Source organism: Serinus canaria, chromosome 4, assembly GCF_022539315.1.
Source record: "Serinus canaria isolate serCan28SL12 chromosome 4, serCan2020, whole genome shotgun sequence".
Lineage (NCBI taxonomy): Eukaryota > Metazoa > Chordata > Aves > Passeriformes > Fringillidae > Serinus > Serinus canaria.
In genome coordinates, this window is record NC_066317.1 from 2,661,613 (window position 1) to 2,686,006 (window position 24,394).

The 24,394-nt window shown below is 43.7% G+C and overlaps 1 protein-coding gene across 2 annotated transcripts in view; it reads left to right on the forward strand.

The window, feature by feature from the left end:
- The window catches only part of UGT8 (UDP glycosyltransferase 8), a 35,875-nt gene extending 13,041 nt beyond the window's left edge, over positions 1–22,834 (forward strand). For both annotated transcript variants that reach the window (XM_009089370.3, XM_030239404.2), the window contains exons 2-6: positions 2,427–3,250; positions 16,442–16,584; positions 18,122–18,198; positions 19,327–19,546; positions 20,488–22,834. In XM_009089370.3, coding sequence (XP_009087618.1) covers positions 2,429–3,250; positions 16,442–16,584; positions 18,122–18,198; positions 19,327–19,546; positions 20,488–20,851 — 1,626 coding nt within the window. In that variant the 5' untranslated portion in view covers positions 2,427–2,428 and the 3' untranslated portion in view covers positions 20,852–22,834. The remainder of the gene's footprint in view (positions 1–2,426; positions 3,251–16,441; positions 16,585–18,121; positions 18,199–19,326; positions 19,547–20,487) is intronic.
- The last annotated feature ends 1,560 nt before the right edge of the window (positions 22,835–24,394 follow it).

Consider the following 24,394-nt stretch of genomic DNA (forward strand, 5'->3'; position numbering starts at 1 on the left):
TTGGAGTGGGGAAGTGTCTGGGAGAGACCCTGGAGCTGAGCTTGGCTGCTTGTGTGTTGATTCCTTGCTGATGGGACCGGGCACCCACTTATTCCCCAGTCCCAGTCTGCCAAATGGGAATTAGGCTCATGATTAATTCTTACAGAATGCTGTTACCTATTGCCCTTTTTACTGCAGAATTCAAACCTGAGCTCCCTGCTTCTGTCTGGCCAGGGTATGAAATGGTGAGGCTGCAGGCTCCTGCCAGAAGTTCAATAGAAGGTCAATGCAATTTTTCCCAGTAAAAATGTCACTTAATCGGCATTGCTCTAATAGCATCATGTGTTTAATATCCCTATGGCTTGGCAGGTCCTGTACATATATTTTCCAGCTCCTGAGGAAGGTGCTTATGTTGAAAAGGGGAGTTGCATAATAGGTTTTTGAGAAGTGATTATTGTTTTACCAGTTCTGAAGATAGCACAAGGTACAGACTGCCAGGGAAGTGGGTTGTGTCATCTCTTGACACTATACACTGCAAGACGATAAAAAAAATAATGTTTGGTAAATGGTTTTAGTTATATTGCCAGGTTTTCATTTTAGTATTAATACCTTCACGAGGAGTAGCATGTCCCATGTGATTCCTGTTTAAAACTTGGCTGCCAGGTAAGCGTGGGGAGAGGAAGCAGTGGGGAACCACTGTCAACATCCTGGGGAAGGATAGCTGTAGTTCCCATGGCTCTTGGTGGCACGTGTGTCACCCCAGCCATGGGAACCATGCCTCAGGGCTAAGGATTGTCTCTTCTGTGCTGTGCTCTAGGCCTCGGATCAGGAGATGGAAGTGGAGCTGGCCTGTGGCAATGTGTTGGATCCTCAGGCTCCTGGAGCCTTTGATTTCTGCTGCTGATAGAAACGTAGCTGAGTTTGCCAGTCCTGCGCCTCCATTCATGGTTTTGTAATATCGCTCTTGTTGACAGGAGCAGTAACTCAACACCGTGGGAATGCTTCTAGCATGGGGAGATGGAATCAATAATGGGGTTTTTCTGAGTTTGATTTATCATTTTTCTTGGATGTTTCATTGGTGAACCATGTTTACTTACTTTTCCTGACAGCTCTCTTAGCTAAGGAGGAGTACCCTCCAGCAGGGTCCTGTTCAGGATAACTGAGCATGGGCCAGGGCAGTGATTCTCCCTCTGTATTTGGCCCTTTGAGACCACACCTAGAGTGCTGTGTCCAGTTCTGGGCCTCTCACCTCAATCAACAATAGGGTGCTGCTGGAGCACATCCTGCCAAGGGCACTGAGGCTGGGGAAGGATCTGGAGAAAAAGTCCTGTGAGGAGTAGCTGAGGGAGCTGGGGGCAAAAGAAGCTCAGGGAAGACCTGCTGTCTACAACTACCTGAAAGGGGCATCCTTCAGTAAACTTACTGGAGTGATCTAACTCAAAAAACCCCTAAACTTTTTTACATAATAAGCATATAGGAATATAGTAATTTATAAATAGCTGTATAAAATATGAGATCCTCTCTTTGTTAGCTGGTAACCCATATAACATTAACTAAGTCCTGAGCAATCTCAGGAGGGAGGAGGCTTGTAGGAGGGTTATATGACTATACCACAGGGAGATGAGGACTGAGTAGCCGTGTTATCTGTTGTTTTTATTTATAAAGGACACTGCAACAGACTCAGGCTTCCACCTGGATTGGTTTGGCACGAGGAAAGAGCAGATTGTTTGGTTTGGCTTGTACTCATTTCTCTGTCCTAGGAGGGTGATGGTGACTGAGGAGTTCCTGACATGTCCTTGATGGGCTTCTAAGGCACTTTGCTTTCCTCTGCTGCATACAGCATTTTAAATCACCCACCCACGTGTGAAAACTATTTTCCCTTTCCCCAGCAGTGTGCTGCTGTCAGGAGCAGTACTTTCAGTATGGCAGTGGGGTTTTTCAGTGGGTGTTCAAGTGCTGATTTAAGTAGGTTGAGAATCAAATATCTGTTCAAGTGCTTCAGTGAAAGCTGTGTTCACACGGGCAGTACTAACTCCTGTTATTACTCTTGTTGTTGTAAGCAGAATGTCATTTTTGGGGGCTCAAGGTTGGTTCTTACTCAATGGTAGCATCTTCCTGCCTGATTTTTTGCTTTCCACTCCTATGTATCTGATTGTCATTGATACTAAAGAAAAACATGCTATGAATTTGCATATCATTTTAGGAGGAAGCAAGTCCTCTATCTTCTGTCCTGTTAGCTTATGTGAAAACAAAACCCCAGAAAATGTTATGCTAAAATCAGAGTAAAGTTGCAGCTTGAAGGAGGACAACTCGAAGCCTGTGGGTAACTGTCAGAGAAGGACCTGCAGTGGAAGTGCTCATAACCATGCAAGCTGAAGGGTGGTGTGCTTAAACAGCCAAATGCAGTCCTGTTGTCTGTGATGTAATGCTCTTATTTCTCCTTGCAGCTATGAAGCCGTACGCTCCAGCCTTCATTCTCCTGTGGAGTGCTGTTGGGATAGCGAGGGCTGCCAAAATCGTTGTTGTGCCGCCAATTATGTTTGAAAGCCATCTTTATATTTTCAAGACTCTGGCCTCAGCCTTGCATGACCAAGGTCACCAGACAGTGTTTCTCCTCTCTGAGGGCAGAGAGATTCCTCCATCTAATCACTACAGACTGCAGCGCTACCCAGGGATCTTTAACAGCAGCACCTCGGATGATTTCCTCCAGTCCAAGATGAGGAGTATCTTCTCGGGGAGGCTGACCGCCCTTGAACTGTTTGATATCCTGGACCACTACTCCAAGAACTGCGACATGATGGTTGGCAACCGAAACCTCATGCGTGCCCTCAAGCAGGAGAACTTTGACCTGCTCCTGGTAGATCCCAATGAGATGTGTGGATTTGTTATAGCCCATCTTTTAGGGGTTAAGTACGCCGTGTTTTCCACTGGCCTCTGGTATCCAGCAGAAGTGGGCGCTCCGGCTCCCCTGTCCTACGTTCCAGAATTTAACTCGCTGCTCACGGATCACATGAACCTATTCGAGAGGATTAAAAATACTGTTGTTTATCTTATTTCAAGATTTGGAGTCAGTTTTTTGGTTCTGCCAAAATACGAAAGGATAATGCAGAAACACAAGGTTCTTCCAGAGCGGTCCATGTATGACTTGGTCCATGGATCCAGCCTGTGGATGCTTTGTACTGATGTAGCGCTGGAGTTTCCAAGACCTACGCTACCCAACGTTGTTTATGTGGGAGGAATCCTAACGAAGCCGGCCAGCCCTCTGCCAGAAGTAAGGTTTGCTGAGTTTTACAGTAATTCCTGTGCTTTCTGCTTGGCCTCGTGTCAGTGATTTTTCAGGTGGGATCTGTTGTGTTGTTGCTTGGTGAAATATTCTGTGGACGCCACTTCACGTGGTGGTGAGGGGAACTGTTGGCCCCAGCTTCAACAAAATTAATAATTTTTGGATGCAGGAAGTATTTTGCTTTTGAGTGAGATGCTTAATGCTGCACTAGAGGTGAGAAACAGTGTTCTCTGCCTTGGTAGTCACATCAGTAGCTTTTAAGCAGACATGGTTTAAAATGAACATGAGGGAGAATGTTTGAATACTGTTTATGCTTAAAGAAGCTTGCTGGTAGTTTATGCTAGGTATCTTCATGGTATGGGTGTTTTTATGGTATTTCTTTTTGTGCCTCCCTTAGGTTTGATAATGACTCTAAGACTAGGAATATGTAAGCCTGGAAAGTCTGTACCGAGTGAGAAATGGAGGGAAGAGTTGGCCAAAATAGCACTAAGGCTGCACTCAGATATCAATTTTTACTGTGCACGTGCACAACATCAGGCTCAGAACTTCAGACTGAAACAGTGATAGTGACTGGACTGACTCCAGAAATCTTGGCTGCAGGGATTAATTATTAAGTTTGATTAGTTCAGTGATCTGTGATATGTTATACCTAAGAATGCCTCTGTTGAGCAATACACTGGTGAGTGACAGGCAGAACAATCTCACAGAAAACAATGTCATTTGCACTTTGGTTTATGTGTACATAAACAAATAGATCTTGAATTGGAGGGGGTTTTTAATGGATGCCTTTGGCCTGATGATAAAAAGGGCTAGGTATTCCTGCAGTGCTCAACAATTTGCTTTTTGAAATGGCTGTTTGTGGTTTTGGTTATTGTATGGAAAGTGCTATTGTCAGTTCTCCAGGGTGTCATCAGAGATGACCATAGCAGTGCTGCTTCTACCTGGCTCTTTGCACATGTGCATCAGTGTGTTTGTGTTAAGGAAGGGTCAGGTATCCTGAAGGTAGCCTTGTGCTGTCTAAAAGTTCATCCCTATTTTCTCTCCAGGAACACTTTGCGGCTGGATTGAATTTTTCCTTCATGTCCCAGGCTGATATTTCCTTTTTTTTTTGTAAGAGAAAAAAGGTACTTGCATAATCAATTTGGGCAATGAGGTTAACACTGTCTGTTTTGTCTTTGGATGTTCAGTGTAACAGGAGTGACGGTGACCTTGAGACAGACCTGTAGTGTCTGTTGGAAGTAAGTGTTGGCAAATATTTGTTACAGAAGGGGAAAGAAACTACCTATAATGATTAGTGAGCTGAGACTTTATTTACATTTTCAATGTTATCAGGCAATTCATTCATAGTGTTTGAAGCGTGAGTTTTGATTGAAAGTGAGAGGGGGACCAAGTGAACATGTTCCTCTTTATCCTGTCATTTGTCCATGCCTAAGCTGTTACACATCCCCCTGTGGTGTGTACTGTAGGTAGATTGCTAGGCAATCTGTTTGCTGAGCAGTTGGATGAAATTCCTGAGTGTCCCTCTGTCCTGGCAGACGAGAACTGGGAGTGCGGGTAGCGCGTGCTGCGGCTGTTCTCTGCTCTTGCTGCATCTCCAAGGCAGCAGCCTTGGCTAATTTATTTTCTGCAGCTTCTAGTTTGGTGCATTAAGGTGAGCCAGAAGCAGAGCTAGTTCATGTTTCTGTGCTGGGCTGGAATTGGTGATGCTTCAGCAGCTCTCTCAAGTCATTTTCTTGTCCATGGACAATGATTAGAAAAGGGGAGCACCTAGCAGGACACAGCAGCTGAAATATGCCCACTAAAGCTGTGATTACAAGTCTTTCAGGTGTATTGCATTCACCAATACTGCATGAAAGGAGCCTAACTTTGTCTGCTAGAGAAATATTGGAAAAAAAATCAGTGGTGTTCCTTTAAGTCCAAAATACCTGCTCAGACTACCTGGGCACCTCAGTAGTGGCACCCCTGGGTTGTCAACAGTTTCTCCCCACTCCCCTCCCCCCCACCAAAAATAACCAAGTAGTTTGTTTAATCATCATGGGTTGCCTGCACATGAGTTAAAAGTTCTAGCTTTCTGTTCATAAGCAGCATCTTGAAAAGAAGAAGCAGATAGTAACAAGCAGTCAATGAGGAGATCATGGTCAAGATCTCTAAAGGTGTTTCATGGCAGCCATTCCTTCATTCCAGGGGATGGGGTAGCTCTGCTTTTTTCTCAGATTCTGCACCTGTTCCCTGAACTTCTTGAAAGACAAGTTGGAAAAGCACAGATTTAAAGGTAGCACGTAAGAGTGGGTGCTGAATATTCATGTAGTGTAACAGTGTGAGGGGAAACAAACCTGATCCGGCTTTGCTGGTCATCCGTGTTAATATTATATTTTATATATATATATGTGTGTATATATAAATACATAACCTGACCCAGCTTTGCTGTCCCAGCTGCGTTGATATTTCGATCCTGGGGCACATCGTCCCTGCTGCTCCTGCAGCTACCTTGTGTCAAGCATGATTTTTAGCTGCTGCTGAGCTCTGGAGCAATTACGCTGCAGCCCCCGGCAGTGGCACACAAACTGCGAGCGTGTCTTTGGGTTGCAGCTTGCCCAGATGCCTCGGGAAGGCTCCGATCCTCCTCCCTGCTCTCCCTCCCGGGCAGTGCCCCGGTGTCGGGCTGCGCTTGGCGCAGTGTCCCTCGGGAAGTCGCAGTGATCGGCGTGCCAAGGAGGGGGAGCCAGCGGCGAGAGCAGCGGGTCCTTTGGAGGTCACCGCTCTGCCCGGCTCCCTGCGGCGCCTTGCGGCTCCCTCCTTGGCAAGGCAGGGACAGCCCCACCTGGACACGGCACATCGCCCCTTCGGATCCCTGCTGCGGGTGGATGGAGCCGAGCACACCCTGTCACTCTGCTTTGCCGCGCTGGGCGGGCCGGTGGTGGCTTTGCCAAGCTCTGCACAGGCGATTTTAGTTGTGTTCCGTGACAGCCAGTGTGACATTTTCACTGGTTAAACTGGGTTTGGACGGTGCTTCTTGCACAAAGTGTGCTGTGCCGCTCAGTAAAAGAAGAGGATATGGTTGAGGTGACTTATCCCACGTGCCTGTGAAATTTTATTTGCTTATGGGTGGTGGGTGCAGAGTCCAGGATTTGTGTACATATCTCATAAAACCATATGCTGAATTATTTAGAGGACAGTGTGAACAGAATTAGCCATAAAAGATGAAAAGCTAGAGACAGACAGGCTATCAAGTCCTTAAGGTCATCAGTGCCTTAAACTACTGAGGGTATAGTGTTCCCTGGCAGGATTTTGCAGGTAACTGTCATTGGCCATTAGGAAAATCACAGGCTCCTCTGCCACTTCCTCACTCCCCTTCTCCAGAGGGACCTGAATGAAGCTGGCTTTTTCTAGGCACACTCTTTTGGGAAACGTCTTCTCTGGTCTTGTGACCAGGTTGATGCATATCAGGTGTTAATCAGCCTGAATCACGGCAGAAGCTGAGGGTTGCTCCAAGCAGCTGCCTTAGGAAGTACTGAGTACATGAGTACACTGAATTTATGCTGCAGAGGAGGGTGCTCTCATTTTGGAGTAATAAGTTGTCCTTACAGCTGCAGTTGTCAACTGATAATTACAGGAACTTCTTCACTCCTCCATGGACATCTCTTATCTGAGCTCGTTATTATACAGATCAAAGTCTATGCAGCAAATTGGTGCCTTTGAAATAGCTTCACTAAAAAGTTGGGTTTTTTTTTTTTTTTTTTGGTTTGTTGTCTTGGTTTTTTTTCCCCTTCCTGAGCCTTGCTGACGGTTGTATGTTTACTAGGTGTGTTAGCTGATACTGATATGTATCTAGAAAAAGAGGTGGAAGAATCAAGAGATGTTTTATTCCTTAAACCTGGCTTTTGTCCTTCATTCAGATTCAAGGAAACATCTATAAGCCCTTGCAGACTGTAGCAGTGGATTGTTGTGCATGGCATAGCACCATCACTCTAGTATTACTTTTGAAGTCCAGGGAATGGTTCTTACAGATGTGTTTGGCCAGTAAATTTCTGGTGATGTGAAGCAATTCCAGAGCTGTTCTAAAATGCATGTGGTTGTCAGCTGGGGAAGCAAAAAGTCTTTTAAGGATGATGGAGATTATGCAGCACTGTGTGAATTCTGTACTGAACTGTATGATCATGTCTTTTGGCTCTGAAATGATTTTAGATAAAGCTTCTCCCCCAGATTTTGATGTTTTGATCCACAAGGAAGTGTTGTGGATCCAGGTACCCACAATCCTAAAGCTATAGTGTCCAGTCTTAGCTTCTCCAGCAGGACTGGGTTGGTGAACCATGTCTAGTCTGTTGTACTGCTGCATTTTAAATTTGGGAAGAAATGTGCCTCAGCATCTGTCTGAGTGCAAGACACAGGGAAAAGGACACAGGGCTGGTTCTGGAGCTTGGGTAAGTGTCTCCAGTTCAACTTGTGAGGAAGGCAGGGTCCTCCAGGTGCATGTGCCAGGCGTAAAGCTGGCATCCCATGAGCTGACCAAGGAGCACCAAACCTTCTATGAGCCTGTGCTGTCCGTCAAAAAGCAAGTTTACTTGGTTCATGGGTTACAGTCCAGGATGGTTATTTGTTGAGTTCAAGTAGTTGTTTGAATTAGGAATGGAAAATAGAATTTCCAGACCTTAGATGTGGGATAGGTCAGATGATGAAAGCTGAAAACTAAAGCCAAGAGAAGTGACTTAGTGACTTTGTTTTTTTTTCATTCATACCAAAAAAAAAAAAAAAACCACCCAAAAAACCCCCTAGCAACCCAACACTCTATTAAGCTGCTACTGTAAACAGGCCTTGTGGTTTTCAGTATTCTAATTGATGATGTTCATATTGGAGCACACCGACTAACAAGATTGACTCATTTTGGGAACATGTGGTGGTTTAACTGAGGGACTCTTTGAAATTTTGAGGAATGACCTCCATAGATGACAATAACAAGCCAGTGTTTTTCCCATATTTATCCCATTTCTAACATAAAACAGAGGATAGGAATTTATTTCAAAGAGTGTTCTTGTTTCCTGGGGTATTTGGAACATCCTTGAGTTTGGGTACCACTTGGCTGTAATTTGGGGCGTTGGGATGTACTCAAAACTTGACATTTACAAGTAGCGAAAGTAATTATTAGTATTACTGACTGGAAAAAAAAAACATTAATCAAGACTGCTTTTCAGGTGTCCTAATTGCTTAAAGGTGAAGTGGATAATTTGTTTATGGCTTATACCTTGCTTTGGGGGATGAGGTGTTTCCAGCTTTGGGAGGAGACATCTCCCTGGGCCTTCCAAGGCTGTTCATGGGGGGAATTCTGCAGGCAGCAGCATGTTCTGCTGCTCACCCTGAGCAAGGGGGAGTCTGGGTGGAGGATGTGGGTCTTAGGCTCAGAAGCCTGCTGGTCTTAGGCTTTTCAAAGAAATTCTTCTTTATATAAAGAAGATGGCTTCTTTATATAAATATAATATAAAAAGATTCATGGGTGTTGTGTACATATATATATTTATATATACACAGTTTACATGTATTTATAAAGCTGAAAAAAAAAAGGGAAGAAAGAGAACCCCTGAAAGAAAGAAAAGCTGTTTTATCTGAAGAGGAAAATGAAGAAGAAATTGCAATTATTACAGGATTTCAAGCTCCAGGTTAGAATTCTTATGTCCTACCATCCAGGTGCCATACAAGAACCATGACAGACAAAATTTGTCAGTTAAATGAGATTGTCATGTGGATTTATGGGTGGGGTGTACGTCAATATCTGTAGTACAGAGGTATGTGTTTATATTTTAGTTTCTTGTCAATTTTCTTCCTAAGGGTGTTTCCACCAATTTATTTTGACATAATGTTTTGTAGAGAGAGTAAGTAAAAACAGTCTCCATGCTTGGTGTTGTTTTTTCTTAACTCCTGTAGAGTTTTTTGCTCCATATGGAGCAGCTGATAGGGTTGGTAGAACCTTGTTTTGCATTTCCATTTGATGATCATCAACTTTTCCATTCCTGCTTAGGAAGGTGGGTTTTGGGGTGTTTTTTAACAGAGTGCTGCCTGTGGGGTAATACCAGCAAGGCTCCTAATTGGAACCCTGGGTGTGAGGATCCCTCTGCTGCACCTGCCACTCTCTGCAGTGATTTTAATAACCTCTCCTGAAGGGCAAGCTCCTTGTTTTCCACTCCCCCCATTCATTTGAAAGCAAGGTTGCTTTCCCAGGGTGCTTGCCAGAGCGCTGGTGAGTAATGGATTTTTGCACCAGGGAAGTCCTTGCGCGGCACTTTCCTGGTTGACCTCTAGCTCTGGGTAGAGCCTGTTCCCAGAGCTTCACTGGATATGCCTGCATCTCCAGAGGAGGCTCAGGTGCAGCAGCAAAGGCTTGGGCGTCTGCATTTCCTCACTCTGGTTTAGACTGGGAATTACCTTCCTCTTTGAAGTTACATGGGTTTAACCTCTCTGTCCCTCTTGGATGATAAATGGGGAAAGGCAGTAAAGGTCCAGGATCAGAAAATAAAACATTTTAGGCACTGGAAAACTTCATAGCATTTTTAAGACTTTTTTTTTTTTAATTTTATTTTATACCTCCTGTGTTTTGGATAAGGCCTATACACAGTAACAGCAAATAATTAGTTAAAAATATGACAGGAAAATGTCTGTATTTCAGCAGGGCTCAGTCTGTGTCTAATATTGAAAAAACTTAACAGCGTTGTCAGATTAATATGTGGTGACTGTACTTAGCAATGCTTGGGATTCTGATAGGAAACAGTTCAGCTTTTTAGAGTTAGTTTCCCAAGCTAGCAAGTTTCTTTCTTAGCCAGCAAGAAAAGGGAGATTTAGTCTCATACCACAATCTGGGTACTCTTTAATGGGTGCAAGGTAGTATTTTTCGAGTAACCCTACTCTGTGCCAGTATAAATTAGAAAATATGAAAAAAATGTGTGAATATTAACTGCATGCAGTTTTTGTATGGTAGAGCTTGTAAATAAAGCCCAGGGAAGAGAAGAATTAACTTGTTGTTAATGCAGAGGGAAATGGGGGCTCGGGAGGATCCCGTCCTCACTGGGGGAGCTGTGTGCCTGCTCTTAATTGAACTAAGAACTTAATCAAGACGGGTGCTATGGAAAGGAACAAGTCCTGATAAAATGGGAGGATGGCTTTGGCCTGGTGGCCCTAGTTGCTAAAAGGCAGGAGTGCCGTCAGTGGAAAATAACCTTGGGAGGGTGAGCAAGGCGCAGGGCGGTGTGGAGCCAGCAGAAGCAGCTGGATGTGCGGAGTCAGGGAGGCTGACTCCATCCTCTGCCTCGTGCCCTCGGTGTGCACTGGCCTCTGCTGTGTCCTTTGCTGCTCCAAGCAAATGAAAACTCCTATTTTAGGTTCTAGACTGACTTGAAAATTCATGGCAAGTAAATGCAAACAGCTTACTTGGCCTGGAGTGATAGTGTCTCTGAGTTTGCTGTGGAATTACGGGGTTTTATAACTTTCAGGTTGTATGATATGATCCTGTTTGTTTTATGATAGTAAAGGTTGTAAAAGGGCGCCTGCATGACCTTAGACCACCTGTTCTGATACGTTGCATTAGTAAAATCTGAAACAAAAATGTATTAATACAGAATTTAAGTATGTCACATGAGAGAAGTACTCTTCTGAGGACAGCAGAAAAGTTTGGGTTCTCAGAAAAATGATCTTTATACCTTTCTGTTACTTTATCAGTGGGTATCTCTTTTCTAAATATGACTTAATGTGGCTTCTTATTTTAAAATAGATCTGGTTTTGTCTGCTCTGAGCCACATTTTGTAGGAGAAGTTGCATAGGATGCCTGTGCTCTGCCTTGGGGAAAGGGTGGTTTGCAACCTTATCCGAAGAACAGGCGTTTGTGCTATTGCACATTTGAATGGAGCAGCTGAACAGGGGAAGCTTCGGATATGACACCCGGTTATGTTTGTATTTGTGCACTTTGTTTATCTGAAACAAAGCTCAGTATTAGGCACCACTGGTTACTGCCAGCTGGGCCCTCACTCCCTGCTCACAGCTGTGTGTTCAGCACCCGGGCCTGCAGAGAATGGCTAATTAGACAGCCAGGCAGAACAAAGCCCACACAGTGGGGCTGGCACAATGGCATTCCTGTCTCACATTGGTCAAAAGATGGATTTGATTTCTTTATTCCTCCCCCCTTCGCTCCTATAGTACAGCATGGATCAATAAGTGCTTCTTGTCCCTGTGCAAGCACAGAGTCCTGTACTATTTCTCCCAAAGGACATGGATTTGAACAGAGCTTACATGGAAACAAGCAGAGACCCAGCAGGGTTGGGCACAGTGTTCTGAGTAGAGGCCCTTTAAGGTTTTTATGCTTTAGTATGCATTTTTTATTATTTTTTAAACTAACTTCAATGAAAATGGTAATTAATACAGGTATTGGGTGATATTTGCATTATTTACTGTTTTTTAAACCGTTTAAATGAAAATTTGAATCGGTTATAATATGTGTATTAGGTAGTCCTTTATCATGAATGTGTATAAATCTGTAACTGGGTGAAAACCGAAACTGAGCTGGAAAATGGAGCTGACAGTTGAGTTTAGAATGTGAATGTGCTGTGTTGGACTTGCCAGGCCTATGCTTTTGGTGGACATGATGTACACAAGCTCTGGGAGTGGCTGTTCTGATTCTTCATTAGAATTTCTATTGGCAGTTTTGCTGTCCAGTTCATTCAGGTTTGGGGGGTTATAATTCCTTCAGGTTTGACTGGTTTGGAAGGCAAGAGCCAGATCGCTGTTTCTAAGTCTCTGCTAGGTTTGTCAAGTTGGCAGTGTAGCCTCAACGAGGGGCAATATTGTCTTTTGGCATTGCTAGGACTTAGAAGGAAAAGCCCTTGCCTCAGTTTAAGGAAAACCTGAAAATAACTTATATTTTGGGGTGAGGGAGAGGCTTAGGTGTTCTCTTCCAGTCACTGAAAGAAAGAGCCATTTAAAGAAGTGCATGTCCTGATCATGTATAGCTTAAGTTTGAATTAACTTTTCAATTCTGTGCTCAGTTCGAGTCAGAGTTTGAGGAAGGCTTAAAGCAGCTCGGCATGTAACAAACTCCCTCCCCTGATTTTTTCTGTAGGTTAGACCTCCAAAAGGGTAATTTCCTTTCCTTGTGTTAAAAGAAAAGCATCCCAAATTGATAGGAAACCTGGAAATCCTTTAAAGTAGGCAAAAGGAGGCGGGTGTGCTGCAAGGCAGGAGCTGGGAAGTGCTGTTTTACCAGGGAATGCTGATTTTAATGAGGGCGGCTCAATGACTCATCCTGACTCAGTGCCTTTTCATACAGAGAGTAATTAGATCGCCGGGGCACAATGTGCTGGAGGTCAAAAGTGTAAGTGGATTTAAGGGGAAGAAAGGGTTGAGTTCATGGGGATGAACTTGGGTGTCTCTGAGGGCTCTTTTGTGGGCTCGTCAAGGCTACTGTGGGGGATGTCAGGGTTAATATGGCCCTCGAGAGTGGAAAGGTAGGAAGGTGACTGAAGGCTGCTGAAAGTGTAGGCAGACAAAATTGTTCTGTGGCATCAGTGTGTGTTTTTCCAGCATTCAGGTTCTGTGAGCCTTGCACCCAGCTTGTCGTTGGTGAAGATTAGGAGTGTATGTGCAACGATTAAGTGACATTCCCAGCCATAGTCACAGTGCTGCTGAAGTATTCAGTCCCTTTCAGAGACGTGCCAAGAGCGCAGCCTGCTCTTTATCTGCTGTGGGTATCACAGCTACACCTTGTATACTGCACAAAGAACAGGCAAAATACAAGAAAATACTGAGGCTTTGTGCCATGGCCTGGCTAGTTGTACCAGGACACTCAGATGTGTCTTAAAACCCAAGGCCTGGCAATGCCACTCACTTGGGTTCAGTTTCACTTGATGCTCTGTTTAGAAATTCCATGCTAAAAAGCTGTCACAGAAATAATTACAGTAAGTTTAGGGAACCTGGGAATAATGGACTCCTACAGATGACAAATTCAGGAGCTCTAAGAGAATGCAGTCTAAGTTCCCACTTTCCCATAGCTGAATTTTTACCCAGATCCCTCCATTTGTAGTGATCCCCTTGAATCAGGGCTGTGTTATGCCAGGAATGACACAGATGTTTATAGAAAGAACCTTCATCCTGACAAGTCTGCAGTTGATTTTCTGCAGTAGTGATGTCCAGAACCCCTCAGGGGAAGCAGATGGGAAAGAGGCTGCAGGTCAGAGGGCAGGTAAGCAATTTGTCTTGCTAACAGCACCATGAAAAGCACAGATAAAATCTGGGGTAGGAAAGAACCTTTCAGGTGATGTCAAAACAGCAAGCTGAGATGAAACTCTGTGTCTTCTGAGGTTGACACTGGGCAGTTTTGACCCTGAGGAATAAATTGCATTCTTTCTAATTTAGCATTCTAAAGGAAACTCCAAGGACAGCATTAGGTTCCTCTGCTTCAGCTTTGGCCAGGCATCATCCAGCTCTGGTCTGGATATTAAGGTTTTGTTGATAGAAACTATTTTATTTTGTATTCCAGTATGCTTTTTTTAAATGTAATCCCATTTTATATGACAAAACAAATCCCGTGCTTTGGGCCTGATGGTAGGAACTTGTCCTGCCAAGACAAATCTTGTCAAGATTTTCAATTCACCTTTGTCCATGTGATGTTCCACTGAAGCAGTGGGATTACCTTCAAAGGGAAGGATTACAGAGGCTTGGCTATGAAACCACTATAGCTACAGAGTGCATGTTGCTTTGCTGTTGCACAACAAAATGCAAAAGTCTGTAGGTGATAAAATTCCTTTTTTAGAAATTAATGTTCTTCTACATAAAATTATAAGTACGTAGCAGCTATTTTTTATTATATATGGGGATTTTTTGGATGCTGTTTTAGAAATTCCATTACAGGGAAATATTTTTACTTTCTCTATGCATCTATAATGACTGTTACTGTGTGAACACATGGGATCTCCCAGGAATTCTCTCAGAATTTCTCATACAGCCCAGAGGAGCAGTGGCATTGGGAGCCAGTTCTCAGCCAGAACAGGCTCTTCTCCAGCAGCAGAAATCAAATGTCTAGCCAAGGAGAGGTAGCCACAGGTAGGACATTCTGATTCCAGGATGGTCCAGGATTCTTTTTCATTGCTTTCCAGGGATCAAATTGAGGCTGAGTAGACTGCTCCATGCGTTTTCCTCTATAAAAACACACATGACACTTGCTATTTATCCTGTTTCCCATTCCACACCAGTTTCCAGACACCTGGCATTTCTGGGTGCGTCCTATTGGGCCCTGTGCAAGTAGTCCATGTCCAGTTTATTTAGGCTTTCCTCTGCCCTGAGGGACCTGGCATTGCCCAAGGCCAAACCAATGAAGGCTAAAACAAAGAAACCAGGAAGCACTTGGAACTTTGTGACACCGGGTCCTTTGCCCCATTCACCTTTGGCTTTCCAAACCCCATCCCTGCCTGCTCAAGCAGTGCCTGGGTATTCTCTCTGTCCCTGATTCAGACTAAAGTGTGCTTTTTTCTTTTTTTTTTTTTTTTTCTTTTTATTTTCTTATTACATCTTTATCTTCCTGCGCCTTTGCTGGCCTCCTGCTCATCAGCATGGAGCCTGCTTTAGCTCAGAGGAAGTGGTGCTGGAACATGTTCTCCCAAACCTGTCTTTCTAGCTCTGTGTCTCATGGGATTCTTCCAGGCTGGAATTGGCTTCCTTGCAGCTCAGGAGATGCTGCTGCTCCCTGCCACATTGCCTCAGTATCCTCATCTCCATCTCACGGTCACTGCAGGCAAGGCTGCCCTGGCCTTTGTGTCCCAAGGTCTGCCATGTCTGTGTGTTTGAGAGCCAGCACCAATACCTTGTTTGTGGCTTCCTGAGCACCTCTGTCAGGGAAGGCACTCTGGAAACCTCCAGCAACCTGCCCCTCTGGCTGGGTGAGCGCCCTGTGAAGACCAGGGCCTGTGAAAATTGGGTTTTTCAGGATGGTTTGTCCTAGAGCCCACGAAAAGGTCTTTTCTCTTTAGCTTTAAACAGCTGATGGGAAAGACTTCAAAATGTAACTAGCTGAAGCACTATAGTGACTGTAATATAATGACATTTGCAGTGTGCCTTAGGTCCTGAAGTAAGATTCAAGGACGAGCTTTAAATAAATCACAAAACCACTTGGAAACTTTTGTGTCAGAAGTTCAGCCCCTAATAAATGATTCAGCTTTGAGGCAGGTCAGAGCCACTTCCCCTCCTTTGCATTCTCCCTCTCCCTCCCCATGAATAAAAAAAGGAAAAGAGTGCATTGGGGAAGGACAAGCTGTGGATTTTTTTGCTTTAGAGCAGAGAGCAGTGCACAGCCCCCGGTGCAGTGCGCTGGATTTTGTGCTCGGGTACGACAGCGCAGCATTACTCCATTACTGTCTGCCCTCCTATTTATTACCAGGACAAGAGGCACTTTGTGAGCACGGCTCTTCACTTTCTCTTTGCTCATTTCCTGTTGCTGCACTGGTGTTGAGCAGGCTTGTGCTTATAATTGACAAGACAAGAATTAAAGCATATCCTGAGATAGTCTTCTTCTGACTGATATGTCAGTTGTAGCATTTTTTGGTTTGTTTCCACTGCTAACAGTTGTGTTAGGAAAAACCCAGAAATGAAATCTATGCTTTAAAAAGTAAAAGCTATGTTTTCTTTACTCCTTGTGCAGTAGGAACTGAGAGTGTCTTTAGAAGCTCTGGCTTCTTTCAAGTTGTGTTTATTCTTTTTATATAAATGAAAGCAAAACAAGGCTTTTGAAGCACTCTCTCTTTGCTAAAGGGTGGAAATGACACAGCTGAGTCCCGGGCTTCATTCACACTTCTCCTGTGCAGGGCTTCCAAGCTGATACTACGAGATGAATCTGTTAATGCCTTGCTGAGTTAAAGTGCAGCCTGTTAACTTGGGAATGTGTGTCAACTGCTCAGTTAAGGAGGGACAAATTGTCTGAAGTGGTGGTTAATAGTGCAGCTAAAACAAACACTGAAGGGTTTTGCTGTTCATGGTGCTGCTCTGGATTCTGAACCTCGAGCCATTGTTCCCGGCGACTTCTAGGATGTTTGGCACTTGTGAACCTTGGCTTCTGAAGCATCAAAGGCACCACCAACTGCTCTTTCTCAGCCACGTCTGCCTTCTGTTCCCGTGCCTTGCCTCTGTGGTGCTCAGTGTGAACTTTGTTTTCCGCAGGATCTGCAGGCCTGGGTGAACGGCGCGCACGAGAACGGCTTTGTCCTCGTCTCCTTCGGCGCTGGAGTCAAGTACCTGTCGGAAGACATCGCCAATAAGTTGGCACACGCCCTGGCAAGGCTGCCCCAGAGGGTCATCTGGAGGTAAAGGTCATTCTTGGAGGAACTTGGGGCGCTTTGGGGAGTGCTTGTTTCCTGCTGGAGTTGAGACTGCCTAGGTGGCACAGACAGTGTGACACTCCTGAAAAACACTTGGCATGGAAATACTGCAATATCCTGGTAACAAGGAGAAGCAGTTACTGTCATGGCAGAATAAGGCGTGGTTACACTCCTAGGCTGAGTTTATGTCCTTGGAAGGATTAGGGACAGTGAAAAGAAGCTAAGATTGTACCATTTAGAACATGCTGTCTCTATTTTTGATGAAGGAACTACCCCAGGGCTCAAGAATTAATCCTGATGATGAAAAGCCCCCGTTTTCTTTGTTCTTCCCCTTTTCCCTCACTCTTTTAGGCCCTTTTCCTCTTTTATGTGTAAACACAGCCTTTCATTATTGATTTTCCCACTTGCTTGTTCTCTGTGAGAAATTGAAGGAAGAGAAATTTTCAGAAGTCAAAATCAGTAAGAAGCATTCTTAGTTCTAAAAACATCTTGAGTGGTGCTCACAACTCCCTGTAAAAATTCAAAAGCTGTTTAGTCAGCTCTGCTTTGTGTCAAGTGTCGCTGATATGATTTGGTGGAGTTCATGTGAGCTATTTCTTCTTTGTTCAAATACTCTGTCTTACACTTTATGTAGGTGTCTCCCAACCTTGCCACACTCTTGGAGTTATATTATTGGTTTTGGTGGCCTGTTCCTCACAGTATTGTAGGCATGTCCTTGCTGCTGGGTGTAGTTGAATGATCAAATCCCACTAATTACCAAGAAAAATGGAATTTTTTCAGGCTGTGGCACAGAATCTGTGGCAGTAAAGGTAACATCAGTTTTCGTTTGGAGTAGAGCCATTGTTTTGTTATGAATCCCACAACACTGCTCGACTTCTAATTAATTATCCCAATTTATCTTACTGCTTTTCTTCTGTCCTTTTACTTTGATTTCCCTGGAGTATGTCTCTTCAGGAAACATCCCTGTTTTGTAGTAAATAAATCTGGAGGATTTTTCATAAGGATAGCCTTTTTTAAATGCCAACCCAACAATTTCATTTAAAGCCTTCTATTAAAATTTAAGTCTTTATATATCAGTCAAATGTAACTTGGTGTTTTTTAGGGATTTGGGGTTAGGTTTTGTTCCTCAGATCATGGACCGGTGTGTTGGGCTGGAAAGTAGTGAGTACTGCTTGGCAGTCTTAATGTCATGATGCTAAATCAAAGGATTTTTGTCTTTTTATGCCTTTCTGGTTAGTGAGGACAAGCTAGTAACATAATTAACTGCTTTTCTATAACTGAGCAGAAATAATTTAGGCTTTTTTTGACATAGAGAAGTAGAAGCCAGTTGCAAAGATGTGTTGTGGATCCTTTGCTCAGTAACCAGAGTTCCAACAATGTATGTTTTGCTTCACTGGGAAAGCGTAGCTGGTTCTTTCTGAAGTTGCAGTTCCAGTCCTCTCTAATGAACAAAACAACCCTATCCTTTAGTGGTTACTTGGGAGGGTTTGATAACTGTTTCCATTTCATGTTGCTGGTTTAGGTTTTCAGGAAACAAACCAAGGAATTTAGGCAACAATACCAAGCTGATCGAATGGTTGCCACAAAATGACCTCCTTGGTGAGTATCTGTTTCCATTGTTTAATGCTAATTCTCTCTTGAGTTCAGTTTGTTCTTCCAGAAATAATCTACTCAATTAGCAGTTACTATGAAGCCAGGATAATTTCTGTCATGGCAGTCATGGAGCAAGAATATTCAATTAGGATCTGAAGAGAGAATTGAACACCTCTCTGTTAATTGTCTTTCCCTAAAATGAATTTCATGTTTTCTCTAAGTTCAAACACTGTTCAAGGAAGAGTCATGAAACTGAGCATCAGAGTCTGTAAATACTGTTTGATCAAGACAAGAGAGCTCTACCAGAACTTGGGTACATGATGCAAGCTGCTAACCTTTCTGTTCAATTGAGGTGTTTCATGTTCTCAGGGGGAAATGAAACTTGATATTTTATTTTTCTTTGTCTTCCCTGTCAAAGGGTACCTGAGCCCCTTGCAGATCTGAGAGGCCACAGAATATTTGACTGCTTCTGGGAGACATGGATGTTTGTGTGTTCCCAAAGCAGCTCTGATGGGAGCTGATGAGTGCATTCAGCATCAGTGTGTGTGAGCTGGAGAAGGTAGTGAGTAGGCAGATGACTCCAAGAGCAGGTAGATTTGTTTTGGTTACAGGGTTGCTCTCAGGCAGCCAGGCTGCTTTTTCCATCGCATGAGGCTGTTGCTGTGATTTGTCAGGTCTTGCTAAGCTCAAGTAAGGCATGTGAAACTTTAGGGAGAGTGTGTCTTCAGTTGTCCTGCCATTAAAAAAAAATAAAATATTCCCTACCAAAGTGTGCTCCCCCTTGCTCAAGTGTACTGCTGAACCTGCTGGAGTCACCACCTGCAGCTCCTCAGCAGTAGGCAATGCATATTAATTACTCCATTAATCATTTTACACCACTCACACACATGAGATTTTTCTTTCTTTACTTTGGCTGTTCTCTCTCTCAGTGTATAAGGAAATGATTTAATGCATGAGGAATTTCAGCAGAGTGGGTTTAGGAAGAACTTCAGAACAAGCTCCAGTAATTTTAACCTGCCTGAATTGCAGTTATAGAAACATGGTGATGAATTTGTTGTACCCGGGTGCTTCAACAGCTTCAAATAAAGGAGATGGAAGTGTATTCTGTAACCTTCATGCCTCTTGTGGTTCCAGGTCACTCTAACATTAAAGCTTTCCTCAGTCACGGAGGCTTGAACAGCATTTTTGAAACCATGTACCACGGGGTGCCAGTGGTGGGCATTCCCCTCTTCGGAGACCATTATGACACCATGACCCGTGTGCAGGCCAAAGGGATGGGAATACTGCTCAACTGGAAGACCATGACTGAGAGTGAGCTCTATGAAGCCCTAGTAAAAGTTATTAATGACCCCAGGTATGGAATGTTTGTGTGTGAATGGAAAGGAAACCTTTGTGCAGTGGAAAAAAACTGCCTTTCATTATTTGTGTGTACAGTTGAGGCGAGTCGGGGTGTTTGTCCTATTTCCCAGGGTTACCCAACAGCTGAAGTTTCTGTGTGGGTGCTGGGCTAGTTGCTCAGCACCAAAACTCAATTGTCTCGCTTGCTCTTTGTAGCAGTTGCCATGTGGAGGGCACAGAGGTTATGGAAACAAACCTGTCCCAACTTATTCCATGTTGCAGACCAAGGTCCCTTTGTGTCTGTTTTGATTACTGCACATGAGCAGCCTGGCTGTGGTGCTACTTGCAGGGCCTGGAGCAAGATACCTGTACACAGTTTGGGTTTTAGCTAAAATGGAGAGGTATTCAGGAAGAGTGGCTCTAAGTTCTGTGGTTTTATTATAAAAAAAATTATATTTAGTAGTACTTTCCTGTTCTGGCTTGTAATACCACTCATATCCAGATTAAAATTAGTGAGGGGTTATCTGGCAGTATATTGTGTTGGGCTAAGCCCTAATTTTGGAGCCTGGTGCTGTTGATGCTTCTTGCTTTCATGGCAGCTGAGTCATTCTGGGAAAGGAGATTGCTGTCAGGACTAAGCAGCGGCAGAGAGGGGGAATGTTGATAGCGACCTCGATAACATCAGTTGCATCACCTTCCCCTTGTGCAATTATCCTTGGTGTAAAGGCAAGTCCTGTGTAAATAAGCTGCAGACAGGAGAGGAAGAAATTGGCAGGTTTAGCTGCTGGGGTGAAAAACCAAAAGTTTTGGGTGAAACTCTGGACCCGGGCGGAAATAGCTTATTGCAAAATCAACCCCAGGTTTCTTGCTATTGTGCCATTCCTCTGGTCATTCAGTAGCACAATGACATGAGATGACAGCTTTTCCTTTGTTCCTTGTTTGCTTCCCTCCCCCCAGCTACCGGCAGCGGGCGCGGAGGCTGTCGGAGATCCACAAGGACCAGCCTGGACACCCCGTGAACCGGACTGTGTACTGGATCAACTACATCCTGCGCCACAACGGAGCCCAGCACCTGCGTGCTGCTGTTTACAGCATCTCCCTCTTTCAGTATTTCTTACTGGATATTGCCTTGGTCCTACTAGTGGGTGCTGCCTTAGTTTACTATGTTTTGGCCAGGGTGGCAAAGTTAATCTGCAAGCAGAGCAAACATCTCTGGCCTAATGACAAACATAGCGCTGTTAATGGACACTACCAGAACGGGATCCCCAATGGCAAGTATAGAAGAAACGGCCACATTAAGCATGAAAAAAAGGTGAAATGAGCCAACAGCCCCATGTAAAGTAGTAATGAATCAGATCAGTAATCGAATTTTATCGCTGTAACTTAGTCTAACAACTACTTAAAACCTCAATAAGCAGTTCTAACACTCCCCCTCAGTATGTAATATTATGTGACAAAATTCTACGGAACTAAGAGAAGTCTTTAAAAAAAAAAAAAAAAAAGAAAAAAAACAAAAAAAAAGGCAAGCACAACCTAAAATGGAAAATATTTTATTCTTAATACTGATATGCAGAGAGGTTATTTTGGCACTGAAGTTTTTAGAAGCCTTAATTCTCTAAAGTTCTATACAATGACCGTATTTATGAATTTTCAGCTTTTAAAAGCTCAGTGTGTGTCCCCAAACCAGGAGAGGTTTCTTTTTATTTGCAGAGGTGTTCTCCTTTTATTTTTTTATTATTTTAATATCTCCATCCTTTTAGCTGAGAGAACTCTCTAGTGCTAGTTCTGTGTTTCCTCTGTGGAAGGTTCAACCTGTTGTGTAAGAATGCTGTTGAAAACACAAGTGATTTCCCCCAGTCTTTATGTGAGAAATAGCAAGTTGTGGACTGAGAAAACAAACGTTAAAAAAAAAATAGGGATAATCTTAAAGAGCACTGAAGAAAAATGGCAAAAATATGTACTCGTTTTACTGATAAAGCTGCATGACTCTTCTGCTCGCTACCAGTACTTTGGAGAAAAGGGAGTAAGTCTACAGTGTGTCCTAACTTTAACTGAGACAAAATTTTGTCGCCTTTCTCTGCATACAGAATTTACGCCACAAAAATATTAGGGAGTCTTATTTCAGTTCCAAATACGGCTGTGTGGGAAGTAGATGTGCATAACTAAGAAAAATAAGTGAAACAACAGCAACAAAAAAGGAAAAAAAAAAAAAAACAAACCAAAAAGAACTTGTAAAAATCTAGTTCTGTGCTTAGTGCAGGAGGTTTTGTGATGGCCCAGAGCTGTGCAGGACTCGAACCACTCCTTGGGGTTTGTTTCAAGGGAACGACCCCCACACAGCGCTCCCCCAGAGTTGAATGTCTTTCCTGTTAATTCTCATTAAGTTCTTTCTGAATCGCAATGTTGTAGATGTTCTCTTTCAACGGTTGTCTCTGGAGAAACAGAAACATTACCTTCTATTAGTCTGGGCCACGCAATCCATGTTCCACGTAGTTGCCAATAGGAATTCCGCGCCGCGGGCGGTCTCCAGCCATCCTGCCTGGGGCTGGTGGTGTGTGTGGGGTGAGGCCTGGCCACCTGGCTGCCGAGGTGGCCCCGTGTCCCCCTGCCTCCAGCGGCCTCCCTCAATCATTGTCGCCGAGACGGGACGCTGGCGGTGGTGCGCTCTCCCGGGGCGGGAATGCCGGGCACGGGGTCCTTGCTGCCCTGCTGAACCAAAGTTGGCAACTCCGAGTTTTATTTCCGTGTCATTCTGTTTACTTGGAATTTGCACTACACACGTTGTGAGTGTACGCTTTATTTATTTGTAGTTCGAGGTCCCGTGGCTGAGAGAGAAAGGAGGGAAGCCCAGAGGTTTTGCCTTGTGTCGCTCACTAACATGGGAGGAGTTGGGATGATGACGGGATGCTGAGCTCATCTTCATACACAGTGATGCAAAATTTCATCGCCATTCCATCAGGAGCCTCGGTCCTACAGCAATAAATAACAGTGCAGATATGTTTCTAATACGCAGGGCAGCTACTCGTGCTGCTCTCTGAATACTTGAACACAAAAATGGTATTATAAATATAAGCCTCTTAGCTATACCTTTTTACAATCTCGCAGCCCGTGGCAACTACAGGGGCACACAGAGGCGATGAATGGTGGGATGGTGAGAAGACTTCGAGTGTATGAATGACTTGGTTTATAATGTGGGGGTGTTTTGGCATTAAAGAAGGTACAAAAGCACTGACCGGATGATTAAGCATAATTTAATCTCCACTGTGATAAAACTTAAGCAATAAACATGGATTTAATAGAGAAATTCTGTTGTTGGAAGTATATTTTTATTGAGCTGGATGCTTTCTCCAAGTACCCATGGTGTGTGTGTGTACCTAAATGTGGATGCTTACTGGGGTGCACACAACTTGTCAGTGTTTACTGTGGTGTATGATATGTATTTGAAATCAAAAATATTGCTGGTTTTGGTGAGTATAGGTCCATTTCCTGTAGCATCTTTGAATTGAAAGAGAAAATGGTTAATTACATTTCTTAAAGGCAAATCAAATATTTTGTGGCATAGCTGGCACAGTGGTTTCTGTGTTGTTGTTTTCCTCTACGTGGTAAACTCTTTGAAAAGCAGGGCTGAAAGGTTTTTCACAGTGATGTTAGTTGAGATGATGGATTGGTTTTCTTCAGTGTTCTCTGTAGCTACAAACATGCTGCAATTCTTTTGCAAGAAGAGGCAGTTGCTGTGTTCATTGTATTGCCAAATGGCTGATGAGGCTGATCCACTTCATGTCTAGAAATACCTGTTGTGTTTCAACTTCCTTCTAAGTTCAAGCACAAGCTGTTACTGTGGTTATTTCCATCCCCTCTTTGCCACAGCAAGCAAATTGTTCCTGTGTTTCAGAGACAGAATTGAGAAGTGATTGCTGTTGGTGCCCAGCCAGTGTTGAAATCAGCCAGATGGCTGAAGGCATGTTAAAGGAAGGGTTTAAAAATACATGTGTATCTCCAGACTGCATCACAGTGTCAGGACTGAGGCTTTAGTCACCCCTCTGATCAATATTAGTCATTAGGCATTGAACAGAGAAGACACTTAAAGGAAACTGAGTTCATCTTCCAAGACAGTGCTCTGCCACCAGTTGGAAAATACCACAGTTGGGCCTTACTTATCCTAAAGAAAATCACCTTTTGAAAGCTGTAAACCTGATTTATTTACAGGGGTGTGCGTGTGTGTTTTCTCAAGCAGAAGGCAGCAATTGCTGAATCTCATTTTACTGCAAAATGAAGGAACACACTGTGTTGGGCAGTCCTCATTACTCTGTAATAAAACCAAAATTGGATAGGAAAGATTGTGTTCCTCATATATTGAGGGGATGGAAGGCTGAACAGTGTTTAGGGAAAGGCTGGAAATTCTTGTTGTGGAATTTACTGTTAGAGTAGTGGACAGAATCATCCAGTTGTTTAGGTACATGAGGCTTACATTACTTAGGTATTAAGCAGTAGTTAAGGAAATGAACAGTTCAGGAATGCAAACCTTCCTTGTGTTGTTACTGAGTAGATTCAGGAATTGCTCCTTAAAAGAGCAGTGTGGGCTGAGATTGAAGGGTTCAGCTGTGTCAGGTGGGTTTTTGAGGCACAAACACTAGCCTTCCATAGGTTGAGGAGTGCTGGTCTGTGGAAGACAGGAGCTCTGACTTAGCAGAATTGCATTGCATGGAGCATTAATTGTTCCATGTCAGTGTGATTATGTTTTAATGAAGTAATGATATCTGGGAGTAAGAACTGGTGGGGAATAGTTACTAAGGCAAGAAACAACATAGACTTTGACTTTTGCAGATGAATACCAATATTTTTGGCAGCCAAATACTCTTAATGC